At 57.2% G+C, this 20,664-nt stretch overlaps 1 protein-coding gene across 2 annotated transcripts; it reads right to left on the reverse strand.

Moving 5' to 3' along the window:
* Window positions 1–7,278: 7,278 nt before the first annotated feature.
* Window positions 7,279–12,358, reverse strand: PTMA (prothymosin alpha). Of its 2 annotated transcripts, none has more exons than XM_033859551.2 (5): window positions 12,126–12,358; window positions 9,228–9,299; window positions 8,880–8,976; window positions 8,301–8,374; window positions 7,279–8,023 (listed from the first exon to the last, which is right to left on the reverse strand). In XM_033859551.2, the coding sequence occupies exons 1-5, from the start codon at window positions 12,168–12,170 to the stop codon at window positions 7,976–7,978; spliced, it is 336 nt and encodes a 111-aa protein (XP_033715442.1). In that variant the 5' UTR covers window positions 12,171–12,358; the 3' UTR covers window positions 7,279–7,975. The 2 variants fall into 2 exon arrangements, with proteins under 2 accessions (XP_033715442.1, XP_033715443.1); XM_033859552.2 differs by having other exon boundaries at window positions 8,880–8,973; window positions 12,126–12,357.
* Between the last annotated feature and the right edge of the window lie 8,306 nt (window positions 12,359–20,664).

Raw genomic sequence — 20,664 nt, forward strand, 5'->3', positions numbered from 1 at the left:
TTATGGCACAGAATTCTGGGAGCTCAGTTGTGGATCTGGTGGCATTTTGAAGGAGGCGCACAGTCATTTGCAGAGGAAAACCTTGCCTCTGTCCACAAACACCTCCTCTGCCTCCCAGGCAGTCAAGTAGCCACTGGGAGTGCCCACTGAAAAATGTCATTGCATAACAAGAGACTACCATTCAGAAGTCAAGGGACTTCCCTGGTGGCTCAGTGGTTAAGAATCCTCCTGCCAACGCAGGGGACATGGATTCGATCCCTGGTCCAGGAAGATCCCACATGCCGCAGAGCAACTAAGCCCGTGCGCCACAACTACTGAGTCTGCGCTCTAGAGCCCACGAGCCACAACTGCTAAAGCCCACGTGCCATAACTACTGAAGCCCGCTCACTCTAAGGCCCGTGCTCTGCAACAAGAGAAGCCACTGCATGGGCTTCCGTGGTGGCGCAGTGGTTGAGAGTCCGCCTGCCGATGCAGGGGACACGGGTTCGTGCCCTGATCCGGGAAGATCCCACAGGCCGCGGAGCGGCTGGGCCCGTGAGCCATGGCCACTGAACCTGCGCGTCCGGAGCCTGTGCTCCACAACGGGCGAGGCCACAACAGTGAGAGGCCCGCGTACCGCAAAGAAAAAAAAAAAAATGGATTCAGACCACACTGTCTCCAAGGAAAGGAATGAGCTCCTGGGGAGACATGCTCACCACGAGGCTGACTAGTAGAGCAGCTCACCAGGGACAATGTTGACAGAGGGGTCAGAATTGTAGAAACCACTGTCACTTCCTCCTGCGACTGGAACCCACCCTTCCTCAGCCCCTTCAAGGCTAGGTGACTGCCCAGCATCGCTATCCAGCAGGTCATGGCCCCGGGCTCCAGCGGAAACCACAAGAGTCAGACTTGGGACATTGGAGGGAAACTGGCAAAAAGGACCCAGAGAATAACTATGTGAGAAGGGGTAGAAGTTTTCCTAGGATACAGAATGGCGTTGAAGCTGAATTTCTATGTCAGAAAAGTACGTACATATTTTGTGAATCTTGATATATAGGGTCAAATGCTTTCTAGAAAGGTTTGTATCAGTGTCCACCCTTTGCTGTCCCTCACCCTACTGATACCAGTCACCTCCTGGGCTGTGTTGACAAAGGGCACTGCCATGAGCACAGGGCCTCCAACCACCTGACCACCTGCAGCCGAGGGAGCCTGCATGAGGCTCATGCAGGCCTCTAGGAGCCAGGCTGTGGAACCGCTTCCCAAGAATCCTTTCCCAAAGTCTGCTTAGTTCAGCAAATATTCCCTGAGCCCTGGTGATGGTCCTTGTGCAAGATCAGCTTTTTCTAGACATGACTGTCCTTCAATATGTTAATAGGCTTTCTGTGAAAAAATTCCAGGTCAAAAAAACTTGGGATGAGCTGCATGCTAAACCTTATTCTTGGCAACTCCTTGGTATATTAAAAACCCAGTGAGTTCCATGGAAAGAAGACACTTCTTAACACTGTTTAGCCCAGCACTTTTCCAAACAGGGGATCTCACCTCTCAGGCACAACTTGGGGCAGAGAGACAGTTGGGAGGCACCAGGCTGCATAAAGATGACGGGTCTCACCTCTTATCCAGGAGCCTCCCAGAGCAATTGAGTTAGTTAAGTGAGACTGTTTGGCTATGAGGCACAGCTGGGAACACTGGAAGTTCAATGAGTCCCTGGGAGATCAGAGGACCAGAGAGTACTGGGGTTAGAGATGAGGGAAGGGGGCGCTCCAGGCTGGTGATGCAAGAGGGGCAGCTCAGATGACCCTGGGCCCTCCCTTCCCCCCTGGCTGGGAATGAGTGGAGCAGTACTCTGCAGTCCTGCTGAGAGATGGATAGCTAGCATCATAGCCTCTTCTGAGGCTGATTCACCTCCCTCTGTTCCCTCTCAACCTGGAAACCACACCAGAGAAGCGATCCCCCACACATATGTGCTCCTCCCTCTTCAAGCTGTCTTTGTTCATGGAGGCCTGTTTGGCCTTGGAGACTGGAACCTGGAGCCCTGTATTCTCCTGTTTCCTAGTATGACTCAGAGACCACAGAAAACCCACCCTGAACCAGCCCAAGCTGGGAAGAAATTTACTGACTTGTATAATTAAAAAGTCCAGAGATTGTTCTAGCTTCAGGCATTGCTGGACTCGGGCTCAAGCGATGTCATCAGGACTTAGGGTTCCTCTTCCTCTTGGCTCAATTCTGCTCCTATGTGTGTGGGCTGCAGCCTCAGCTTCTCACTCAGCTGCCTCAGTTCAAGGCTCAGGCCCAAGTTTTTTCCCTTCCCAGCAACTCAATCAAAGATCTCAGGGCTCACTCTGATTGGATCAGCTTGGGTCGTGTGCCAGCTCTGAGCCAATCAGCAGGCATTGGGGGGTGGGAAGGCTTCAGGTACTGTTTGGCCAGGACTGAGTCACATCCTGCCTGTGGGGCATGATTATGGTTGGGGGAGAGGAAATTCTCCAGGAGGCAAACTGGACAGTTTCAGGAAATTATTGCCAAGAGAAGGGTGAAGGCTGCTGGTGGCAAAAACAGCAGATGTCCCGAGTACCTTCTGGAATTCTCACCAGCATCTGCTTCCTGCAAGGGATCTGCTCCCTGCCGAGAGCCTCACAGCTGGGCCCCAGCATGGGTGCCTGTGAAATGAGCTTGTCTCAAATGACCACCTGGCACTTCTTGTTGCCATGGGCAGCAGGCTTGATGGAGAGCTCATGAGGGCATACACCCTTCCAAGCTGGGTTCTTGGCTATGCCCAGGACTTCATGGAATCCACACCAGCCACTGGCTGCTAGGCCCTCTCCATAAATAATGCACACATCATTCACCCAGTATATAAGGTCAATGTCCCAGGCAGCCTTAGAATGTTTCAGCCGCATTTCGTAATTTGAGCTTTCATCATCTCTCTGAGCTCAGATCAGACCCAGGCTGAGGTCTCTGGAGAGGAGGTACCTGAGGACAGCCCTGCCCTTGCTTTCAAAGGCTTGAGGTTGGGAGGGACAAGCAGCCACACTGCAGAACTGGACTGCCCCAAGTAAAGCTGTTACCGGGCTTTTCATCCTCCTGAAGCAGCTCCCACCAGGAGGGAACCACAGGGTGGCCAGGGGCCTGAGGCAGGGCAGGGCTGGCCTGCATCCGGGACACAGGAAGCCACAGCGGAGGCTGGACATCAGGGCCCTGGTAGGACTGGATCTAGGAGGGCTTTGGGCCCCTGGGCCAGCAGTGGAGCTGTGGAGAGGTGACCCCAGATGCTGACACTCAGGTCTGGGGCAGACTGGCAGGCAGCTCAGAGTTCCAGGGAGTGCAGCTGGGAAGCCCGGACCCCCACCCCCAATTCCAAGCAGCTGAAGGCCCTAAGGCTGCACTCAGGGCAGCAGCCACTGTGAGCCGTCCTACCATAGGGCCCAGAGACAGCCAAGAGCCGGGCCTGCCCAAGGCGGGTGTTCTGCACACGAAGCCTTTGAACAGAACTAAACAAGAGGGAGCCCAGGGGTCCAGAACCCAGGGAAGGTCCATGGCTCCACAGGAGCCAACCCTGGCCTCAGCTCTGGCTCTGTCTGGGGAGGCCTGGGGTCTCCCCTCCAGGAAAAAAAGGACCAGACCCCTGAGACGGGCCATCAGCGGCCCAGAGGGAAGGCTTCGGAAATGAGCACCGACTTTCATGTCTGACTGAGGTGCCAGCAACAGAGAGGGAGGAAGAGCATGTTGCTGGGGGCTGGGAGTTGCTGTGGCTGCGTTTCCTAGGTCCAGGGGCCACTGAAGGTCTCTTTCCTGGACTGAGCAGAACGCAGGGGAGCCGCATGCAGTTCCCTATGCCCACCAGAGGGCGCCTGTTCCTCACAAATCTTCCAACTTGGGCTCCTTGGGCGCCGTCTGCCCTTGGAGGGGACGTTAGGAGTAGGATCAAGGTGACCCTGGGCCCTGAGGGTCCCAGGTAGTGATAAATTGTGTACTGAGCTCCGGACTAGAGAAAAGTGGGTTCTGCTGAAGGCAACAAGGGCCGTTCCAGACCAAACCTTTGGAGGTATGAGGCAGTGCAGATGGGAAAGGGGAGCTTTCCCGGGAGCTCAGCGCAGACGTGAGACCCTCAGAAAGGCAGCTCTGGGCCATGGCACGTGCCTCATGCTATTCCCTTCCTGAAGAGGAGGAGATGATAGAGGCCCAACAGAGTTCAGTTACTTGCTCCATACGAACATGGCTGCATGTCTGTGTCTGGACAGGGCTAACTAAGCTTCTGTCCTCCTTTCTGGGGGGCTTGGGGGTTAGAGTTCCAAACTGGGTTACACCTGATCCCAGCTCCATATGTCATCTGTTATGTGGTCTTCCTAGACCCCTTCCCCTGCCTTGGAGACCGCCCCTAGGCCCCCTCTAGGGCCTGGGGAACATCCTCAGGACGAGCCGCCCTGGGCAGCAGGACAAGGAACATCTGGTCTTGCCTCGAGGGGCCAGCAGCCCAGCCTGGCAGGGCACGTGGGATGGGCACACAGGGTCAGAGGGTCCCTGGTCCCAAAGCCTTGGTCAGGCCTTGACTCAGCAGTTAGGGGCTAGCTCAAGGGAACACGTGCAGCCTGGGGCCTCCACACTGCATCCTCATTCCACACTCCACAGGCTCCAGCTCCTGTGAAGGGCGAGGCCCTCCCAGAACACGGGTGCCTGGCAGAAACCACAAGTGTGGGAGAGATGAGGTGTGGAATGCCATCCCACCACCAGGAGGTGTCCTGCTCTGGCTTTCCTGCTCCTCTCCGGATCTCTGGAGCCTAGAACAGCGCCTGGCACAGACAGAGCATTTGGTAAATAAGTGAGTGGGGGGATGAATGAACAAATGAATGGAATGGACAGAATACTTACCATGTGCAGGAAAACTTGTGAGTAAGAAGTGGCCCCTGACCTCAGTGGCGGACAGCCAAAAAGCACACAAACAGGTAAATATACAAGCTCACATTGCTTGTATGAGAATTGCTGTGCGGCCAAGGGAGAACTGGGGACTAGGGAAGGCCTCTCTGGGGAAATAACGTTAGTACTGAGGCCTAACACGGAGCAAGTAGTGAGAAGTCTGGGAGCAGGCATTCCTGGGGCGGAAAGAGCAAGTGCAAAGGCCCTGAGGGAGGACCAAGCTTGCCACGGGCACAAGGAGGCTGATGTGGCTGGTGAGTAAGGGAGGCCGGGCAGAGGGAGAGGTGGCCCTGGTGTCGGAGCTGTCACTTACTGGGAGGGACTGTGCCCAGTTTGGTGGGCTCCCTGGTGTGACTAGGCTTGTCTTTCCTGGCTATGCCCTCGCCCTGGCCCACTGTGTTCACACCTCAGCCTTGGTTACTCTGGCCTGCCCAGGCCTCTCTCCCGCCCTCCAGACCTGTGCACACAACAGCCTCAAACACAGTGAGGCCACCACGTGGCACCAGACCTTCAGTTCCTGCCCCTTTCAGGTGTGCCAGAGGGCTCAGGCCTGAGCCTGGGATCCTTGGTGGGAACTGCGTCCAACATCCAATTATGTCATCCGAGTCTAGACGCTTTACCCCACATGATGACCCAGTTCTCTCCCTCCCAGCACCTTCCCTTAATCCAGTCCCCTCCCCAACACTACCTCCGCAGATGTCACTTTAGTGCTTCCCAGGGAGTTTTCCTATTTAAAATCTCCACGCTTCCCCAAATCCTACCTCCGTACCTGGCTCAGATTGCCTGTCCCTGCCTCTACCTTTTGCCCATGTGCCCTCTGTGGCCTCCTGAATCAGGGCTGCCCACGCACTGCTCCTCCCCCACAAAAAACAACCCCCACACGCATCTTTTTTTCATCCTCCTGACCCTTCCAGTCTCAGCGTCAATGCCACCTCCCCCGGGAAGCCCTCCCTGCTTTGTCAGTTCCTCTTGTCCTTGTGCCGAGAGCACCCGTATCAATAGCCCATCTTAAGGAGTTGTAAATTGATACCTGGTTATTAACATTTGCTCCCCCCCATTCACACACCTCACCAACTTGTCTTGAAGACAGATGACTCCTTAATGCAAGTGGTGGGGGCCTGAGAGGGAGGGAGGGAGGGAGGGAGAAGGGTGTAGATGAAATACCCCCCAGTCTTCTTCCATCAGGAGGCGCTGGGGTCCCAAGGCTATGCAAGGAATGCCACGTGGCCAGTGTCAGAGGGCAGGGGTGAGGAGGGAGAGTGTGCAGCTTCTGGGTCCCTACCCCATCCTCTGCCCAGTCAGCCCCCCTGCAGGACAGACTCGGGTACTCCAGGCTGAGGAAAGTGCATTCAGGAGGGACAAGAGGCAGCCAGTGTCATCCAGCCGGCAGAGGTGGGTCTTGCAGCCTCTCCACCTTAAAATCAAATTCCAGGCTCCAACCCTGCGGTTTCAACCCTCCCTGACCCCTGGAGAAGGCATACCACACACCATGGGTGCTTGCAGGGAGCTTCAGCCCATGAAGCTCATCTGTGGGCCCCAGAAGTTTCTTAGAGTGCTCTGAACAGTCACCTCTCTCCCTGAGGGCCTGAGTTTGAGGTCACACTTCGTTTGCTCTGACTCACTGCTTACCTATCAAAACAGCTCACCTACCACCCGTGTTTAAGAGGTAGGGTGCTGCCCCCTGCCGCCCCACCCCACCAGACACCAAGGTATTTGTTTCTCCTGGAGGCCAGAGTTTGGAAAACGAGGGCAAGGCTGCATTATTGCCCTGGAACTATATCCTAAGGGACCAGAAGGTACCACATGTCACCACCAGGGGGAGCCATTCTGTGGCCAGGAAAATCCAGTAAGGCCTTTGAGGTGAAGGACCAGCTACCAGCTGCCCACACTGGGAGGTGGCATCTCTGGGATCTTTGGCCCTGGGCTCACACACACCCCACCCCACCCCCTGGTTCCACAGAGGGCAGCCCCACTCATAGCCCGTTCCCCCAGAGTGCCTGGAGATGTATACACCTCCTGCCAGGGCAACCGGGTTAACGTGGCAGCGCCCAATGACAGGGTCCTGAGAAGAGGCTCCCAGTACAAATCAGTGGGAGGGGACTAACCTGGTAAGTGGCTCCCCTTCCAGCCCAAAGCCCCAGCGGTCCCACCACATCCCACCAGCCAACTGCAGCTCAGTCTTAGACTAGCATGGCCACCCACCAGACCCTGCTGCCCAAGGGGCACATCTCCCCGCCCCCCCGACTGGTGTCTTCAAATCCACTGTCCCCAGGAAGGACAGCTGGGCCAGAGCTCAAGATCCTCCCCTCTTCTCCTTGCCCCCGAAACCAAAAGAAGAAAAACAGAAACCAGAAGAAACCAAAACAGAAAAACCAGGCTTGAGACAGCTTTGTTAGAACAACTCAGCAAAATAAAATTCCGGTTTATTGTTGGACAACATTGTTTCACACATACATCAAACAGGCCAAAAAAAATAAACAGCAACTTCATAGACAAAAAAAGGAAAAAAAAGAAACCTTTTATCTTTGGCCTTTTTAACCATCTCATACAAACCAACTACTTATAGTACAGCTAAGTACATACACAAAAAAAGTTACTGGAATGCTCGGAATAAGATTGTTTTTTTGTTGTTGTTTTTGCTTTTTTTACAAGGTTTTTTTTCTCCTTTGAGATTATAATGAACATGGTCACACCACAAGTAAAGTCAGAAGTAGGACAGAGAACGCTCCGAAGGCTGGTTTGGTCATCCGAGATCATTAAAAATGGCTGACCCCCTAACAATATGTACAAAAATATAAAATGTAAATAAAAAATACAAACAAATTTTCCTTTTTAAAGTACTTTAAGAAAAAAAGCAGGGCCTTGGAAGTTTTGGTTCTTTTTCCCTCCCCTGTTGCAAATTCGCGTTGTGGTTTTGGTTGGGTGGTGGAGAGCGCGTGTCATCTGCGGTGGCACTGCCCGCAGTGGGCGGGCGGGCAGGCGGGACTCTCTACTCGAAGGTGACCACGTTTAGATTCTGAGACGGGAAGTGGAGGGTGAATAGGTCACGGTGGCCTTTTAAGTTTAACTTTTCCTTTTTTGCTGTCTAGTCATCCTCATCGGTCTTCTGCTTCTTGGTGTCAACATCGTCATCCTGGGAAGGGAAAGATGGTCAAGGTCCCTTTTCAACCCACCGGGCCCACCCACCAACTGCCTCAGCTCCTGCTGGCAGAGCCAAGACAGGCACAAGCAGCCCCAGAGGCCTCCGGGAGGCTGGGCCCATGTTCCTTCCTGTTCCTGCTCAAGATGAGAAGGGAACCACTCGGGACCACCCACCACACCAACTACAACTACTCAAGTCCCATCAGCCCCTCCAGTTTTAGTGCCTCAGATCCCAACCCTCTCACCGCGTCAAGCCATACCAGACCCACCTCGTCATCTTCAGCTGCCCGTTTGCCTGTAGCGGCCTCAGCCTCCTCATCTTCATCTCCATCCTCTTCCTCACCTGGAGAGAATAAAGCCCAGGTAAAGCACTCTGCCTTCCTTAGCCAACCAGGGAGGGTCTTGGTGTTCTCCCACGCAGTGGCAGCCAGAAACGGGGAGGGGACAGCAAAACTACAGCTCCTTGGGCAAGCTCCCAGTAACAGTCTTGGCAGGATGGAGTGCCCCTGATCCGTCTCTGCTGCCTGACAAACTGGGCCGTCAGGGTACCCACACTGCCCATCGCAGATATCTTGTCTCCAGAGAAATGAAGGCGCAAGCAAAAGCCAGAGAAGCCGACCAACCGATCAGTGTGTGGACAGCACTCTCCAGTGGGAGTGTGACATGGTGTTTGGGGCACAGCTCCACACCACTAACCTAAAGCAAGGAAAAAGATGCCAGCTCTGCGGGTGCAAGCACCGTCGTAGGTGGTCCATTCGATCTGCCCCCCTGCGGGGAGCCCCCAATCCCTCCCCACTTGCTAGAGGACAGAAAAAGGTACCCCCCCAAAAAGAGACAAAGCTACTCACCATCACCTTCCTCCTCCTCCTCCTCTTCCTCCCCACCTTCCTCCTCTTCTTCATCTACCTCATTGTCGGCCTCCTGCTCCCCATTTTCCTCGTTCTCCTCGACAGAAAACAGACCAGCTTACAGATGAGGACAGAACATCACTCTGCCCCATCCCTTCTTCCAGACCCTGCCCAATGCTTCTACAGACCAGACCACCTAAGACACGCCCCCTGAAGCTCCACCGAGAGATCCTGACACGTAGCTGTCCAAGGCCTCAGCCCCCCCCCGCCCCCGGATTAAGCCCAAAGTCTAAGTAAGGAATCTTAGCCAGGAGCTGCTACGGGGTCATGTCCAAGGTAGACACTCACAGCATTTCCGTTAGCAGGTGCCTCTCTCCCATTCTCCGCCTCCTCCACAACTTCCTTCTTCTCTTTTAAGTCCTTCAAAACGGAAAAGGAAGCCAGTCAGTCTTTTGGGCAACCCAGGGCTGCCAAAGGAGCCCAGGTCTTCAAGTACGAAGGATGCGGTGCTGATCTGGATGGCCAAAGCTAAAAACTGAATGTTACAGGTGGACGGAGCACAGGATACCGAGTGTCTATGGTCAGGATTTCGTCCTACTTCTCAACCCTTAAAAACAAACACACTTTAAAAAAAGGAGCCCACCACGGCTGTTCCCCCTGCGGCTTTACTCATGCTCCTTAGGAAAGGAGCCATGTGGCACCACAGCCCGAAACCTGTCTGGCCGGGCGAACGAGCCTGGGAACACTTCACTCACACTCATCACGTACTTGTTTCCAACCAGAGGGAACTCCGCCTCTCACAAATCCTTCTTGGAAGACACCAGGTATGTGCCGTAAATAAATAAGGCAATGGGGGGGAGGGCCCTGACACTGCGGGAGGACTCCCGTAGGTGGACTAGCCTGGGAAGGGGATGGGAGGGAGCTAACCGGCAAAACCGGGGCAGCAGCCTCACCAGCCAGAAGCCCCGCAGCCGAGCTCGAGCTCCAAGCCCTCGGCAGCGCAGGACCTGGCAAGCGCACGGGTTTTTTTTTTTTATCTGAAGGAACCGGAATCCCACCAATCCCTCCATACCCAACAGCTGTCCCAGGAGGTGGCAGACCGATGCCTGGAAATGGGCGCGGTCTCAGGGGACGCTCCCCTCCTGGGCCCGAGAGAGGCCTTTGGGCACTCAGAGGCGCGCCGCCCGCAGCACCCTATTTCCGTCCCTGCCTCTCTCGCCCGTCCGCGGGTCAGCTCTGTGTCCGTCGGACCGCGCCTCGCAAGGCGGCCACAGCCCGTGTTCCAAAGGGCAGCGCCGCCGCGGACACTCCGAAACCCCTTAACTTTTTCAGTGCGGCAGACTCCGCCGCCATCACAGACGTCGAACGGCGCGCGAGCGGAAGGCGCTCAGCCGCCGTCCTGCGAACAGCCCCCGGGCACCTGCCGGCCCCGTCCTCCAGCTTCTCCCCGTGCAGTCCACAGCCGACCCCGGCGCCGCCCGCTCCCGCCCCCTGGTGGCCGGAGCCCCGGGGAGCTGTGGGGGCGGGGAGGTCGCGGCGCGCAGGCGCGCACCCCCGCCCGGCGGGCTTTGCGCGCGGGCCTCTGCACGCACCGCGCGCGCGGAGCACGTGGCCCAGAGCCGCCGAGTGCGCCCCTGACCCCGGAGACCCGGCGCCCGCGGGCGGCACTGGCACCGCCGAGCGCGCACCAGTTGGTCTCCTGTCTTTCCCGGCCTCTGGACGCCCCCGCCGCCTCCCCGCGCAGACCTAGATGCGCGGTATCTAAGTCTCTGCATTTGGCGGGCAAAGTCCCGCGGGAGGCTGCCCCGAAGTCCGCGGGGCCTTTTCAGTCCCACAGCCCGAGGCCGTCGGAGACGCACTCCACAGGGCTATATTGCTCTTAAGGGGAAATCACCTTAGAGGAAAACGAAAGCCCGCGTTGGGTAGGGCTGACCCTCCCCTCCGAACTAGTTCCCCGGCTGGGCCCAGTGAGGGCCGGAGGGAGCCCCTGCGGAGATCCGGGTCCCAATCTCCGCTCCTTCGGGGGAGTCGCTCCTGGGAAAGAACCAGAGGTGACGCCAGGGGTACAGGGGTTAAGGAGACGCCAAGGTGACTCGCGCCCGTCCCTGCAGGGGCACGACAGTGGCGCGGACAAGGGCCGAAGGATAAAAAAGCGATCCCTCCTGAAAGTACCGTGGTCCCGCCGAGGGCGGAGACACCCCCCGGGGCAGGCAGCGGGACCGATGCGGCGCGCAGGAGCGGAGCTGCGCCAAACGCGCAGGGCCTCAAAACCGAGGGCAGTGAACCCGCAGCACCGGGCCCCAACAGCCTCTGGTGCCCGGTTCGACTCCGCAATAAGCCAGTCGCGGCCGCAGCTTTTGTTCGCCCGCGTAGCCTCCGGAGCAGCCGCAAATACGGTGCCCCCGGGCAGCCGCGGGGGGCGCCCATCATCGCCCCGGCGCGCCGCTCCTTCACTTTCCGTTTCCTCCCCTCCGGCGCGTGGGCTCGCCTCCTCCTCAGTCAAGCCCGGTATTGCTGGAGAATTATTGAAGCTGGGCGGCTGCTCCCGGCACACTGTCCCCAACCCCGGACGCCCACCCCCACCTCCCCGAGGGCACCCAGGGCGGAGAAGACCTTCACACCTCCGCGGAGACAACCGACGTCGCGGCCCGCCGGCCCGCCGCCCCACTCCGCCTTATCAGAGCTTAGTCCAGATAAGCCTCCTCGGACCCACTACAAGGCGCGAAACGCGGCGGTCCGGCGCCGAACAAAGAGCAGCGCCACCGGCGGGCGCTCGCCGCGGAGCCGCCACTTCCCGCAGCCGGTCCGCGCCCGCACACGCGCCCCCCCCAGCACTTCCGATTCCAAACGCGCCGGAGTTTCAAAGTTATTTCCGTGCGCCCCGCGGGCCGACGACCCCCAGCCCGGCCCCTATCCTCCCGCCGCCACTCAGACGAGTCCCAAACAAGTTTCGAGAGCCGTGGAGCAGCCTCCCCTCGAGCCTCTCAGCCTCCGCGCCAGCCCCTCCGGGTCCCTGAGGGGCCCCGGCCCACTCCCCGACGGGCATCACGTTTGCCCACGGTGCTTCCCGCCCCCTCCCCCGCAAGCACAAAGAGTGGGCTGCCTGGGGGCCTAGGCTGGGGGCGGGCGGGCTCCCCGCAGAAGGGAGCAACAGCGGGCTCGGGGTACCCAGGTGCCGCGCGCCAAACACCGCTCCGGTGGTGGCGGCGCGCGAACCCCAAAGGGGCGGGCGGCGTCTAACCTCACCTTGGTGGTGATTTCGGAGCTGGTGTCCACGGCCGCGTCTGACATGATGGGGCACGCCGGTGATCCGATGCACGGATTGAAAAGAAAGCGGGAATTCGACGACTCTGGCGATAAAGCTGCCGGAGCCCGCGGCGGCGGAGGAGGCGCGCGGCGGAGGTGGCTGCGGCGAGCGCGGAGCCGGACACAGGAACAATGCCAAGATGGCTTTTCAGAGCAGCCAGTGGAGAACTCACGCGGCGCCAGAACCTTTAATATAGATTAGTGGGCGGCGCTCGGCCTCCCTTGCCCGAATGCTATTGGCTTGCAGCAGGGAGCGGGCGCTCACTCATTGGCTCGATTCCGAACAATGGGCAAGCGTGCTTAAAGCGGCAGTGCCCTCGTGCGTCCCGCGCTGCGCAGTCGCCGACCGTACTGTCATTCAAGGCCCGAGTTTGCTGGGTCTCGTCGGCACCAACGCCGTGGGGGAGGGGCGCGCGCTCGCGCTCGGGGCACGCGCTCCCGCCGCTGTTTTGCTTGGGGCTGCTGACGCAGAAAGCCAAAGCGCGGCAAAGCTGCGCGCCCAGCCCCCGGTCCTGACCCCTCCCCGCGCTTGCTCGGAAGAAGTGGGGGAGGAAAGAGGAGGAGGCTGCCGGCCCACACGACGGCTGCCAGCGAGGGGGAGGGGAAGGCCGGGTGCTGGGCTGTGCTCGCCCCGGGCGGTGCCCTGCACATTGCCCGTATGCCCACCCCCCGCGCCTTGGCACATCCCACCACGAGCTGTCCCAGCGCAAGTCGGCGGAAGCCCCACGACGAGCAATGAGGGCGTGAGGCTAAGACCCGCGTACTTGGGGCGCCCCGTCTTCTACCAAGTCCACCTCCTCTGCCCAGCTCCCGGCGCCCGGAGTCTGGGGAGGTGACCCCGTCGTCCACTCCCAGCCCCGGCGTCTGCCGCCTAAGCCAGCCTACGAGTGGGTTCCGTGCCAAGCACGCACACTCGGGGATTCGTGCATCGAGGGGACTCGAGAGCCTGTGTAGGCTCTGCCCTCGAACAGGACAGCCCGCGGGCGTCGCACCACACAACGGTCCCCGCACTTCAGGTTTCTGGTTTGCGCCTGCCCCGAGCGGTCACTGCCGTCGCGACAGCTACTGGGATCCTTCCAGGGCCCGGCCTTCGAGTCTATCGCTCTCCCACACCGCTTAAGACTCTGCCAAGGGCACATGAACTTATTCTTTGCGGGGTTATTCGAGGGAAAATAATCGTCCCTTAGACCAGTTGATCTAGTCCTTGGGGGCTCCATGAAGTTTGGGGCGCCATTTAGGGAACACGCGGAGCCCGAAGAAGGGAACCATTAAGACGCCACACTCAAGATGGCGTTGGACTCGGCAAGCCTGGCGTGACGTGGCGACCCAACCCACTCGGACTATCTGAAAACCGTCGGCGACACTCTCCTTATCACCGTCGCATTTGGCTGTCGAACTAAGAAACCAGCTGTGTGGGAGGAAAGATTAGAATAAGTGGAAAGACGGTCCAGGAAAATACCTGTGCCACACACAAGATGGCGACAGATAGGGTTCATCCCCGTGTTGCCAGAAGGGGGCGCCCGACACGGAAGGCGGGACTCGGGAGAAGCGAGTGCACACTGGCTGAGAGTGGCGGGCGAACACAAAGTTGACGCTTTGCGTCTTGCCATTGGCAGGTTCCGCTGTCTGTCTCTTGGGGCCGCCGATTTGGGAATGGAGAAAACCCGGAGTCTGGGATTATGGAAGAGGGACGGATGCCAAGTCCTGCAGTGCTTGAAGTCGGGGGCGAGAGGAGAGGCTGAGTGGGTCGCCCTTCTTGGCTTTCTTAGCTCAGGGGCCAAGTGGCCCCATTCCCACCGCGAGACCCCGTTAACTGAGCTCACCCCGCACTCTCCCGGCTGCCTCCCCAGGCCCCGGACTCGGCTGCCCAGCCGCGAGCAGGCGCGTAGGGACACCCGGATCTGGGTCCCCTCCCACTCCCCCTGTCCCTCGCGCCTCAGGCCCGCATCCCCTTTACATCTGCCAGTCTGGCCGCTGGCCTGTGGGGGCTTTCCCAAGCGAATTGTCCTTTAGGGAGGGAGAAGCCCGGGCTCCCTGTCCTTTGGCGGGGAGAAACGCGGGGCAGGTGCTGGTCAGGGCAGGGGCACGGCGCCACCTCCCGCTGCCTGGCGGTCGCCATCCCGTCCCTTTTACGCAGCGGCGGAGGGGGCGCCCTCCGGGTCCCCGCCCTGCCCCAGGGCGCCCCAATGGCTGGAGGTGGGATTTTCCCCAGGGCGGGCGCGCGCCAATCCAAGGGACTCGCAATGGTGAGGACCACGAGTCCAAACCTTTTGTTCGGTCCACTCCCGCCCGCCATCAGTTGCCTTCATTGCGACGCGGACCTGAGGCCGCCCTTCGCCCCAGAGGAGGAAGGTTCTCCTTGGCTGCTGCAGCCGCGACCCTTCCTTTGTGTCACATTATCCGAGACGTGGAGGGATTGTGCGGTATCATAAATGGGGTAGAAGAGCGCCTTTTACCTGCGGCGCAACCATTAAACTCTGGTTACCCTGGAGGGGATTGTTTGGTCCACAAAACCCAGATGCATTGAGAGGTTGTTCTGTGCCGCATTTAAGCGATTGAGCCTTCTTCCCTGTCTGGATAGTGGCATCGGGCAGTCTTCTCTGTGTCCACGGCTGAAGACTGGACGTGACTCTTCTGGGTTCTGGCCATTATGGGGGGCCAGGGGTGGGGGTGGATCCAACTGGATGAATGTGAATTTCCCTCGAAAAACTGCTTTGCCTGGCCCTGTGCCTATGCAGCTAACTTTGCTAGAAGTGGGTAAGGAAGGCTCATGTCCACCTGGTTCTGGAACCAGCATTTACCTTCACTGAGCACTGACTGCCTGGTGTGTACATGGCAGTAAGCCTTTGGCTCATGCTTCAAGCATTTTCATTTATTCTCCACACCTTCCAAAGTAGGTAGGACAATTATAGGGTTGAATTATATGAAATTGATGTTTTTTATAGGTCAAAACCAGTTGAAAATCGGCAAATTTATAGGTTCAGCCTCTAATATTATATCACTCTCCTTTTAACAAGTCAAGAAAGCCGACCAAGAGGGTACTTCCCTGGCAGTCTAGTGGTTAAGACTCTGCACTTCCACTGCAGGGGGCACGGGTTCGATCCCTGGTCAGAGAACTAAGATGCCTCATGCCAGGCGACTGGCCAGAAAAAAAAAAAAAAAAAAGAAAAAAGGAAAGCAGACCAAGGGACCTGGAGTAACCAAGTGAATCAGTGACTAAGTTGAGGCTAAAAGCCTAGAATGGAGGAATCTGCGTTGTTAGATGAGCGATGGATCAGAAGTGGCCTTGGAGGACTTCCCTGGTGGCGCAGTGGTTAAGAATCCACCTGCCAATTCAGGGGACACAGGTTCGATCCCTGGTCCTGGAAGATCCCACATGCCGCGGAGCAACTAAGCCCATGCGCCACATCTACTGAGCCTGCGCTCAGTGGGCCCACAAACCGTAACTACTGAGTCCGTGTGCCACAACTACTGAAGCCCGCGCGCCTCGAGCGTACTCCGCAACAAGAGAAGCCACTGCTATGAGAATCCTGCGCACCGCAACGAAGAGTAGCACCCCCCCCCGCGCTCGCAACTAGAGAAAGCCCACGCACAGCAATGAAGACCCAACGCAGCCAAAAAAAAAAAAGTGTACTTGGACCTCCATCTTGCCATAGAAGTGTGGTATTTGACAGCTCGTAAGTGAAGGAGTTATTTAGGCTAATCAAGAGCCTCATTCCTCCAGTGACATGCAACCCCGCCCCTCCTTTGCTGTTTCTGAACGGGGTGTTCTTCCTATCCCCTATCACTTTCACTTACTGGATGCATCTCTGCCCTTTGCTGCTTCTGTAGCCTTTCAAACTCCCCCCCACCCAAAGACAAACTGGTATGCCCTGGTAGCCCACATTTCCTGTCCCTGGTCTGTTTACAGCCTGAAGTGCACTGGGCTTAGGTTAGAGCTGCTCTAAGCCAGGGGACCCAAATGGCCTCCAGGCAAGTTTTGTTTTTAGGGAATTTGCATTAGGGACACTCTCAGTTGGACAACAGGCCTGTCTCTGCCGGCCTGAGGCACACATTTATTTCGCTTGCCTGACCCTGTAGGCACGTATGTTTGCAATTGTTGCTCCTAAGCCATTTCCAACATATTCCTAATTGTTCATCTCACAATTTTGATTCCCAAGAGACCAGAAAGAATATAAATGCTGTTAAAGCTGCCTGGGTTCAAATCCCAGCCCTGCCACATGCTAGCTGTGTGAATTTGGGAGAGTTACCTCCTCACCTCTAAAAAATGAAGGTGACAAAAATAGTACCTACCTTCCACAGTCATGGTGGGAACTGAACAAGTTAATATTCAGAAAGTGCTTAAAATAGGGTCTGGCACATCCAGGAAAACTGTCAGTGTTCTCAGGATTCCATCTTCCAGCTGCCATCTGTACCTAAGTGGGCTGGTTTCACAGTTTCGGCAGGACTCTGGACAAAGGAACAATGTCTTCAGAAAATTCTTCCCATACTCAGTGGGAAATGAGGGCACCAGCCTAGCTGAGTTTCTGGAAGCCTATGATTCGGTGCCCAACATGTTGGCAGCCCCTCTGGCCTCAGAGGAATGACAGAGTCTGAGAGGCACCCTGAATGGAACAGGCCTCAAAAAAATCCCGCCTTTAGAAACCCAGGACTTTCAGGCTGTGGTTTCCTTGCCCAGGCATCAGGGCCTGGGGAGCTTCCAGGGGCCTTTCAACTCTCCCGCCCTGCTGAGCCCAGATGGGATTGTGTAAGAGCACCCCCCACATGCCTGCTCTCTTGTGCAGCACGCCTGGGCCTGCCCGTTCTCCTGGGGAGCTCGGCCAGAAGGCCCTGGTACCCACACAGGTCTGGCCACCCAAAGGCTCCTTCCTGGCAGGGAGAGGGTGGAACATCTCTTGAAGTTCAGGGCCTGCTCCCAAACTGATGGCAAACTGGAGTCCTGGTTGGAGGCGTGCTAAGGACGCAGGGGGAGGTGTGCGTGCTCTGTACAGTGCCACTGCCGCCCCCTGAGCACACTCATGCCATGGTGTCTCCAGGAATCTTCTGCTGGCCTGTGCCATTTCCCAGTCCCTCTTCCCTGCATCTATCGAGCGTGTGTGGGCCTATCTGCATAGCTCGAGTGGGTGTTTTGCTTAAGCTCTGGGTACCGTTTGTGAGTGCGTGGGCTCAGCATCACGGTGGCAGGTGAAGGTGCCAGCTGGGGGAGCACGTGTGTGGGCGCACGCCCTGTAGCCCTGCCTGGGATTGCCTGCGACAGCAGTGCGCCTGAAGAGAGGTTAAACACGTACAAGGAGGCAACCCTGTGTGGCAACACTCAGTGTGACCACGAGGAGACATTTTACGAGGCGTCTCCACACCTGTCCCTTCCTGCCACCCAGCCCTGCATGGAAACCCAGCAAGACAGGAGCCAAGAGCGGGCCCCAGCTGAGGGTCTAGGTGCTCTAGGCCAGGCCAGAAATCCCAGTGCAGTTAAGCTTGAAGTTGGGAGAGGCAGGCTCTTTGACATCTTGAACCTTCCTCTTTCCTCTTCTCTGTTAAACTCAAATGGGGGGCTTCCCTGGTGGCACAGTGGTTAAGAATCCACCTGCCTGTGCAGGCGACACGGGTTCGAGCCCTGGTCCGGGAAGATCCCACATGCCGCAGAGCAACTAAGGCCGTGCGCCACAACTACTGAGCCTGCGCTCTAGAGCCCATGAGTCACAACTACCGAGCCCACGTGCCACAACTACTGAAGCCTGCGTGCCTTGAGCCCATGCTCCGCAATGAGAAACCACCGCAATGAGAAGCCCACGCACAACAACGAAAAGTAGCCCCCACTCGCCACAACTAGAGAAAGCCTGCGTGCAGCAGCGAAGACCCAACGCAGCCGAAAAAAAAAATTAAAATTAAAAAAAAAAAACTCAAATGGGTCTTTTCCACCTTTCCTTCACCCCTGGCGGAGGAGCCCCCCCAGTCTTGTTTGGGAGGAGAAGATATGAGGGATGGAGGACCCATCGCCAGCCAGGAGTTGCTCACTGTCTTACACCAAAGGGGGGTACAGACAGGGTAACCAGCTCTCTGGGAGGCAGAACTCTCAGTGCTACAACTAGGAAACTCCTGGATGCACCACCGGACACACTGATTACCCTGGTCGGGTCCTTATTCACACACTGGTAAGTATGGCATTTCTCAAGAAACCTATGACGCACCGTCAGGAAGAAGGGTCCTGTAGCCCTCAATCCCAAAACAGCTTCCCGCTTGGATTCTGCTTCTCTACCGTGGAGAAGCCAGGGTGGCGCTGGGAGCGTTTGGTTTGCACATGGTAGAGCAGAAGGACTGAGGGGCTTAGGGAAGACCACAGAGCAAGCTGGTGACGCTGGGACCAGGACTTCCCGCACCCTCCCAGGAGGGCTTGCAGATGCCACGTGCAGTGATGGTCGCGAGCATAGGAATCTGTTGGTTTCCAGGTCCAGGTGGGAGCAAGGGTATCTAGAACTGTGGGAGGAGATTTCAGTCTCCTTTAAAAAAATGTTCTCTCCTCCAAGAGGTTTTCTGAGAATTTCACAGGGGACAAAAAGTGAGGCTCGGGCTTCCCTGGTGGCGCAGTGGTTGAGAGTCCGCCTGCCAATACAGGGGACACGGGTTCGTGCCCCGGTCCGGGAAGATCCCACATGCCGCGGAGCGGCTGGGCCCGTGAGCCATGGCCGCTGAGCCTGCGCGTCCGGAGCCTGTGCTCCGCAACGGGAGAGGCCACAACAGTGAGAGGCCTGCGTACCACAAAAAAAAAAAAAAAGTGAGGCTCTCACTTGGACAATTCTATAGGAAAATCTCAAAACAGGACGAACCATTACCCCAGAACTCAAACCTCCCCAGGGAAGGGAAAGAAAGTTGGCAGCACCTTTTCTAGGGAAGCGCAAGCCCCACGTGCATTTAAAGCCTGGGAGGAAAGCCAGAGCTCACGCACCTGAACTGAGAGCTCCCCAGGCCTCCTCAGCTGCAGTGTGTTCTCAACACGCTGCATCGTGGCCAGGCCTGGAACTGTACCGTTTACTGGCTCTTAGCAGCTTTCTCCAGGGCAGGCCACTCTCTCTCGCCACTTAGGTGCTTGAAGAGTGTTGCCTCAGAAGCATAGGCCAGACATCTCTGCATCCACCTGGCTGCTGGCAAGGCCTCCGTTTTCCCACTCGCTAAGCGGAGGGTAGAATATGACGCAGGTCCCAGGGAGACAACAGCATGGCTGTTGGTCCCCACCCCGTCCTGGCTTGTTCACAGGGCCACAGTGCTCTGAGGTGCAAAGTCCTTGGCCAACACATGGTTTTGAGACCCCCTGAAGTATTTATCACCTTGGTAGTAATCAGTCTCCTCTTGGGCCATATGTGATAGGTGGGAGGCTTCCTCAATTAAGATTTTCGGGATGATAAAATGTATTCCAGAATGTTCTTCAGAAGCCACCAGTACTATTAAACAAGGAGCATTCCATGATGGAAGTAAAATGTGCTCTGAATACCTGTAGAAACAGATAAAAGGGAAATTAGAAATTAATGATTAATGTTAACAAGTGAGCCTGCATGAGATGAAACAGCTCTAGAGCAGAGCGGGACAAGCCTTAAGAAGAAGCTTCGCTGAGAGCCCCAGCTTCTGATTACGTAAAGCTTTCAGCCTCGTGGAAGGCCGTCGCCTGGCAGTGGTGGGGACTCTCCATGATTCCTCTCCCCAGTCCTACCTCTCTTCCTCATGGGGCTACCAGTAGGAGTGGGGCGCACCAGGGGCTGGGGGACCCATTCCTAGGCTTGATGGACGCTCATTCTAAGCAAGTCCCTTTACCCTCCCCACCTTGTTCGCATCATCTGGGCTGAAACGAGAGGGGATTTCTGGGCGTATTGTGTAAGCATTCCCCTCCCTGCAGGCTGGGGTGACAGGGGCAGGTCTGGTTGTGTCCTCGCTCGGCATGGCCCTGTGCATTATACATCTGTCTATACTTCAAGAAATGACCCTTCAGTTGCTCTGAATCAAATGGAACTGTGCCCGACGACCCACTGAGCCAGCCCCGATCCTGGGCGTTAACGCCTGCCCTGTGCCAGAGGAGAAGAGAAGAATTGAACCCGCTTCAAACAGTTACGGCAAACGCCCCTGCAGATGGAGAGGATGGGAAAGAGCCTCGTTTTATAGATGGAGACCCTGGGACCCAGAATAGGAGCCCGATTTGCCACCAGCGAGGCCCCTGGCCAGGACTAGAGCCCCCTTGGCCCTGGCTGTCAGGGCTCCATGCCACCCACCATCCTTCTCGATGAATGACGGGCCCTGGCTGACACCAGCTCTAAAAACCCAAAGGCCGGGGCAGACCAGAGGGGTCAGGGGTGCTTCCTCGAGCAAGTAGGGCTTGGCAAGAGCCTGAAGTCGGGCTAAAAGGTGAGGGAGAGAGCAGGGGCGAGACAGTCTGGGCAGCTCCAACATGGAAACAAGCCACACAGGCACCCAAACAAGAACGAGGGGCAGGAGG

Source organism: Tursiops truncatus, chromosome 7, assembly GCF_011762595.2.
Source record: "Tursiops truncatus isolate mTurTru1 chromosome 7, mTurTru1.mat.Y, whole genome shotgun sequence".
NCBI classification, from domain to species: Eukaryota; Metazoa; Chordata; class Mammalia; order Artiodactyla; family Delphinidae; genus Tursiops; species Tursiops truncatus.

Excerpts from the sequence above, each read along its gene's own strand:
- PTMA (XM_033859551.2), bottom strand. The coding sequence starts at position 12,170 with ATGTCAGACGCGGCCGTGGACACCAGCTCCGAAATCACCACCAAG. Across the intron at positions 9,300-12,125 it reads GCTCCGAAATCACCACCAAG|GACTTAAAAGAGAAGAAGGA; the intron begins GTGAGGTTAGAC and ends TCCGTTTTGAAG. Across the intron at positions 8,977-9,227 it reads CACCTGCTAACGGAAATGCT|GAGAACGAGGAAAATGGGGA; the intron begins GTGAGTGTCTAC and ends TTTTCTGTCGAG.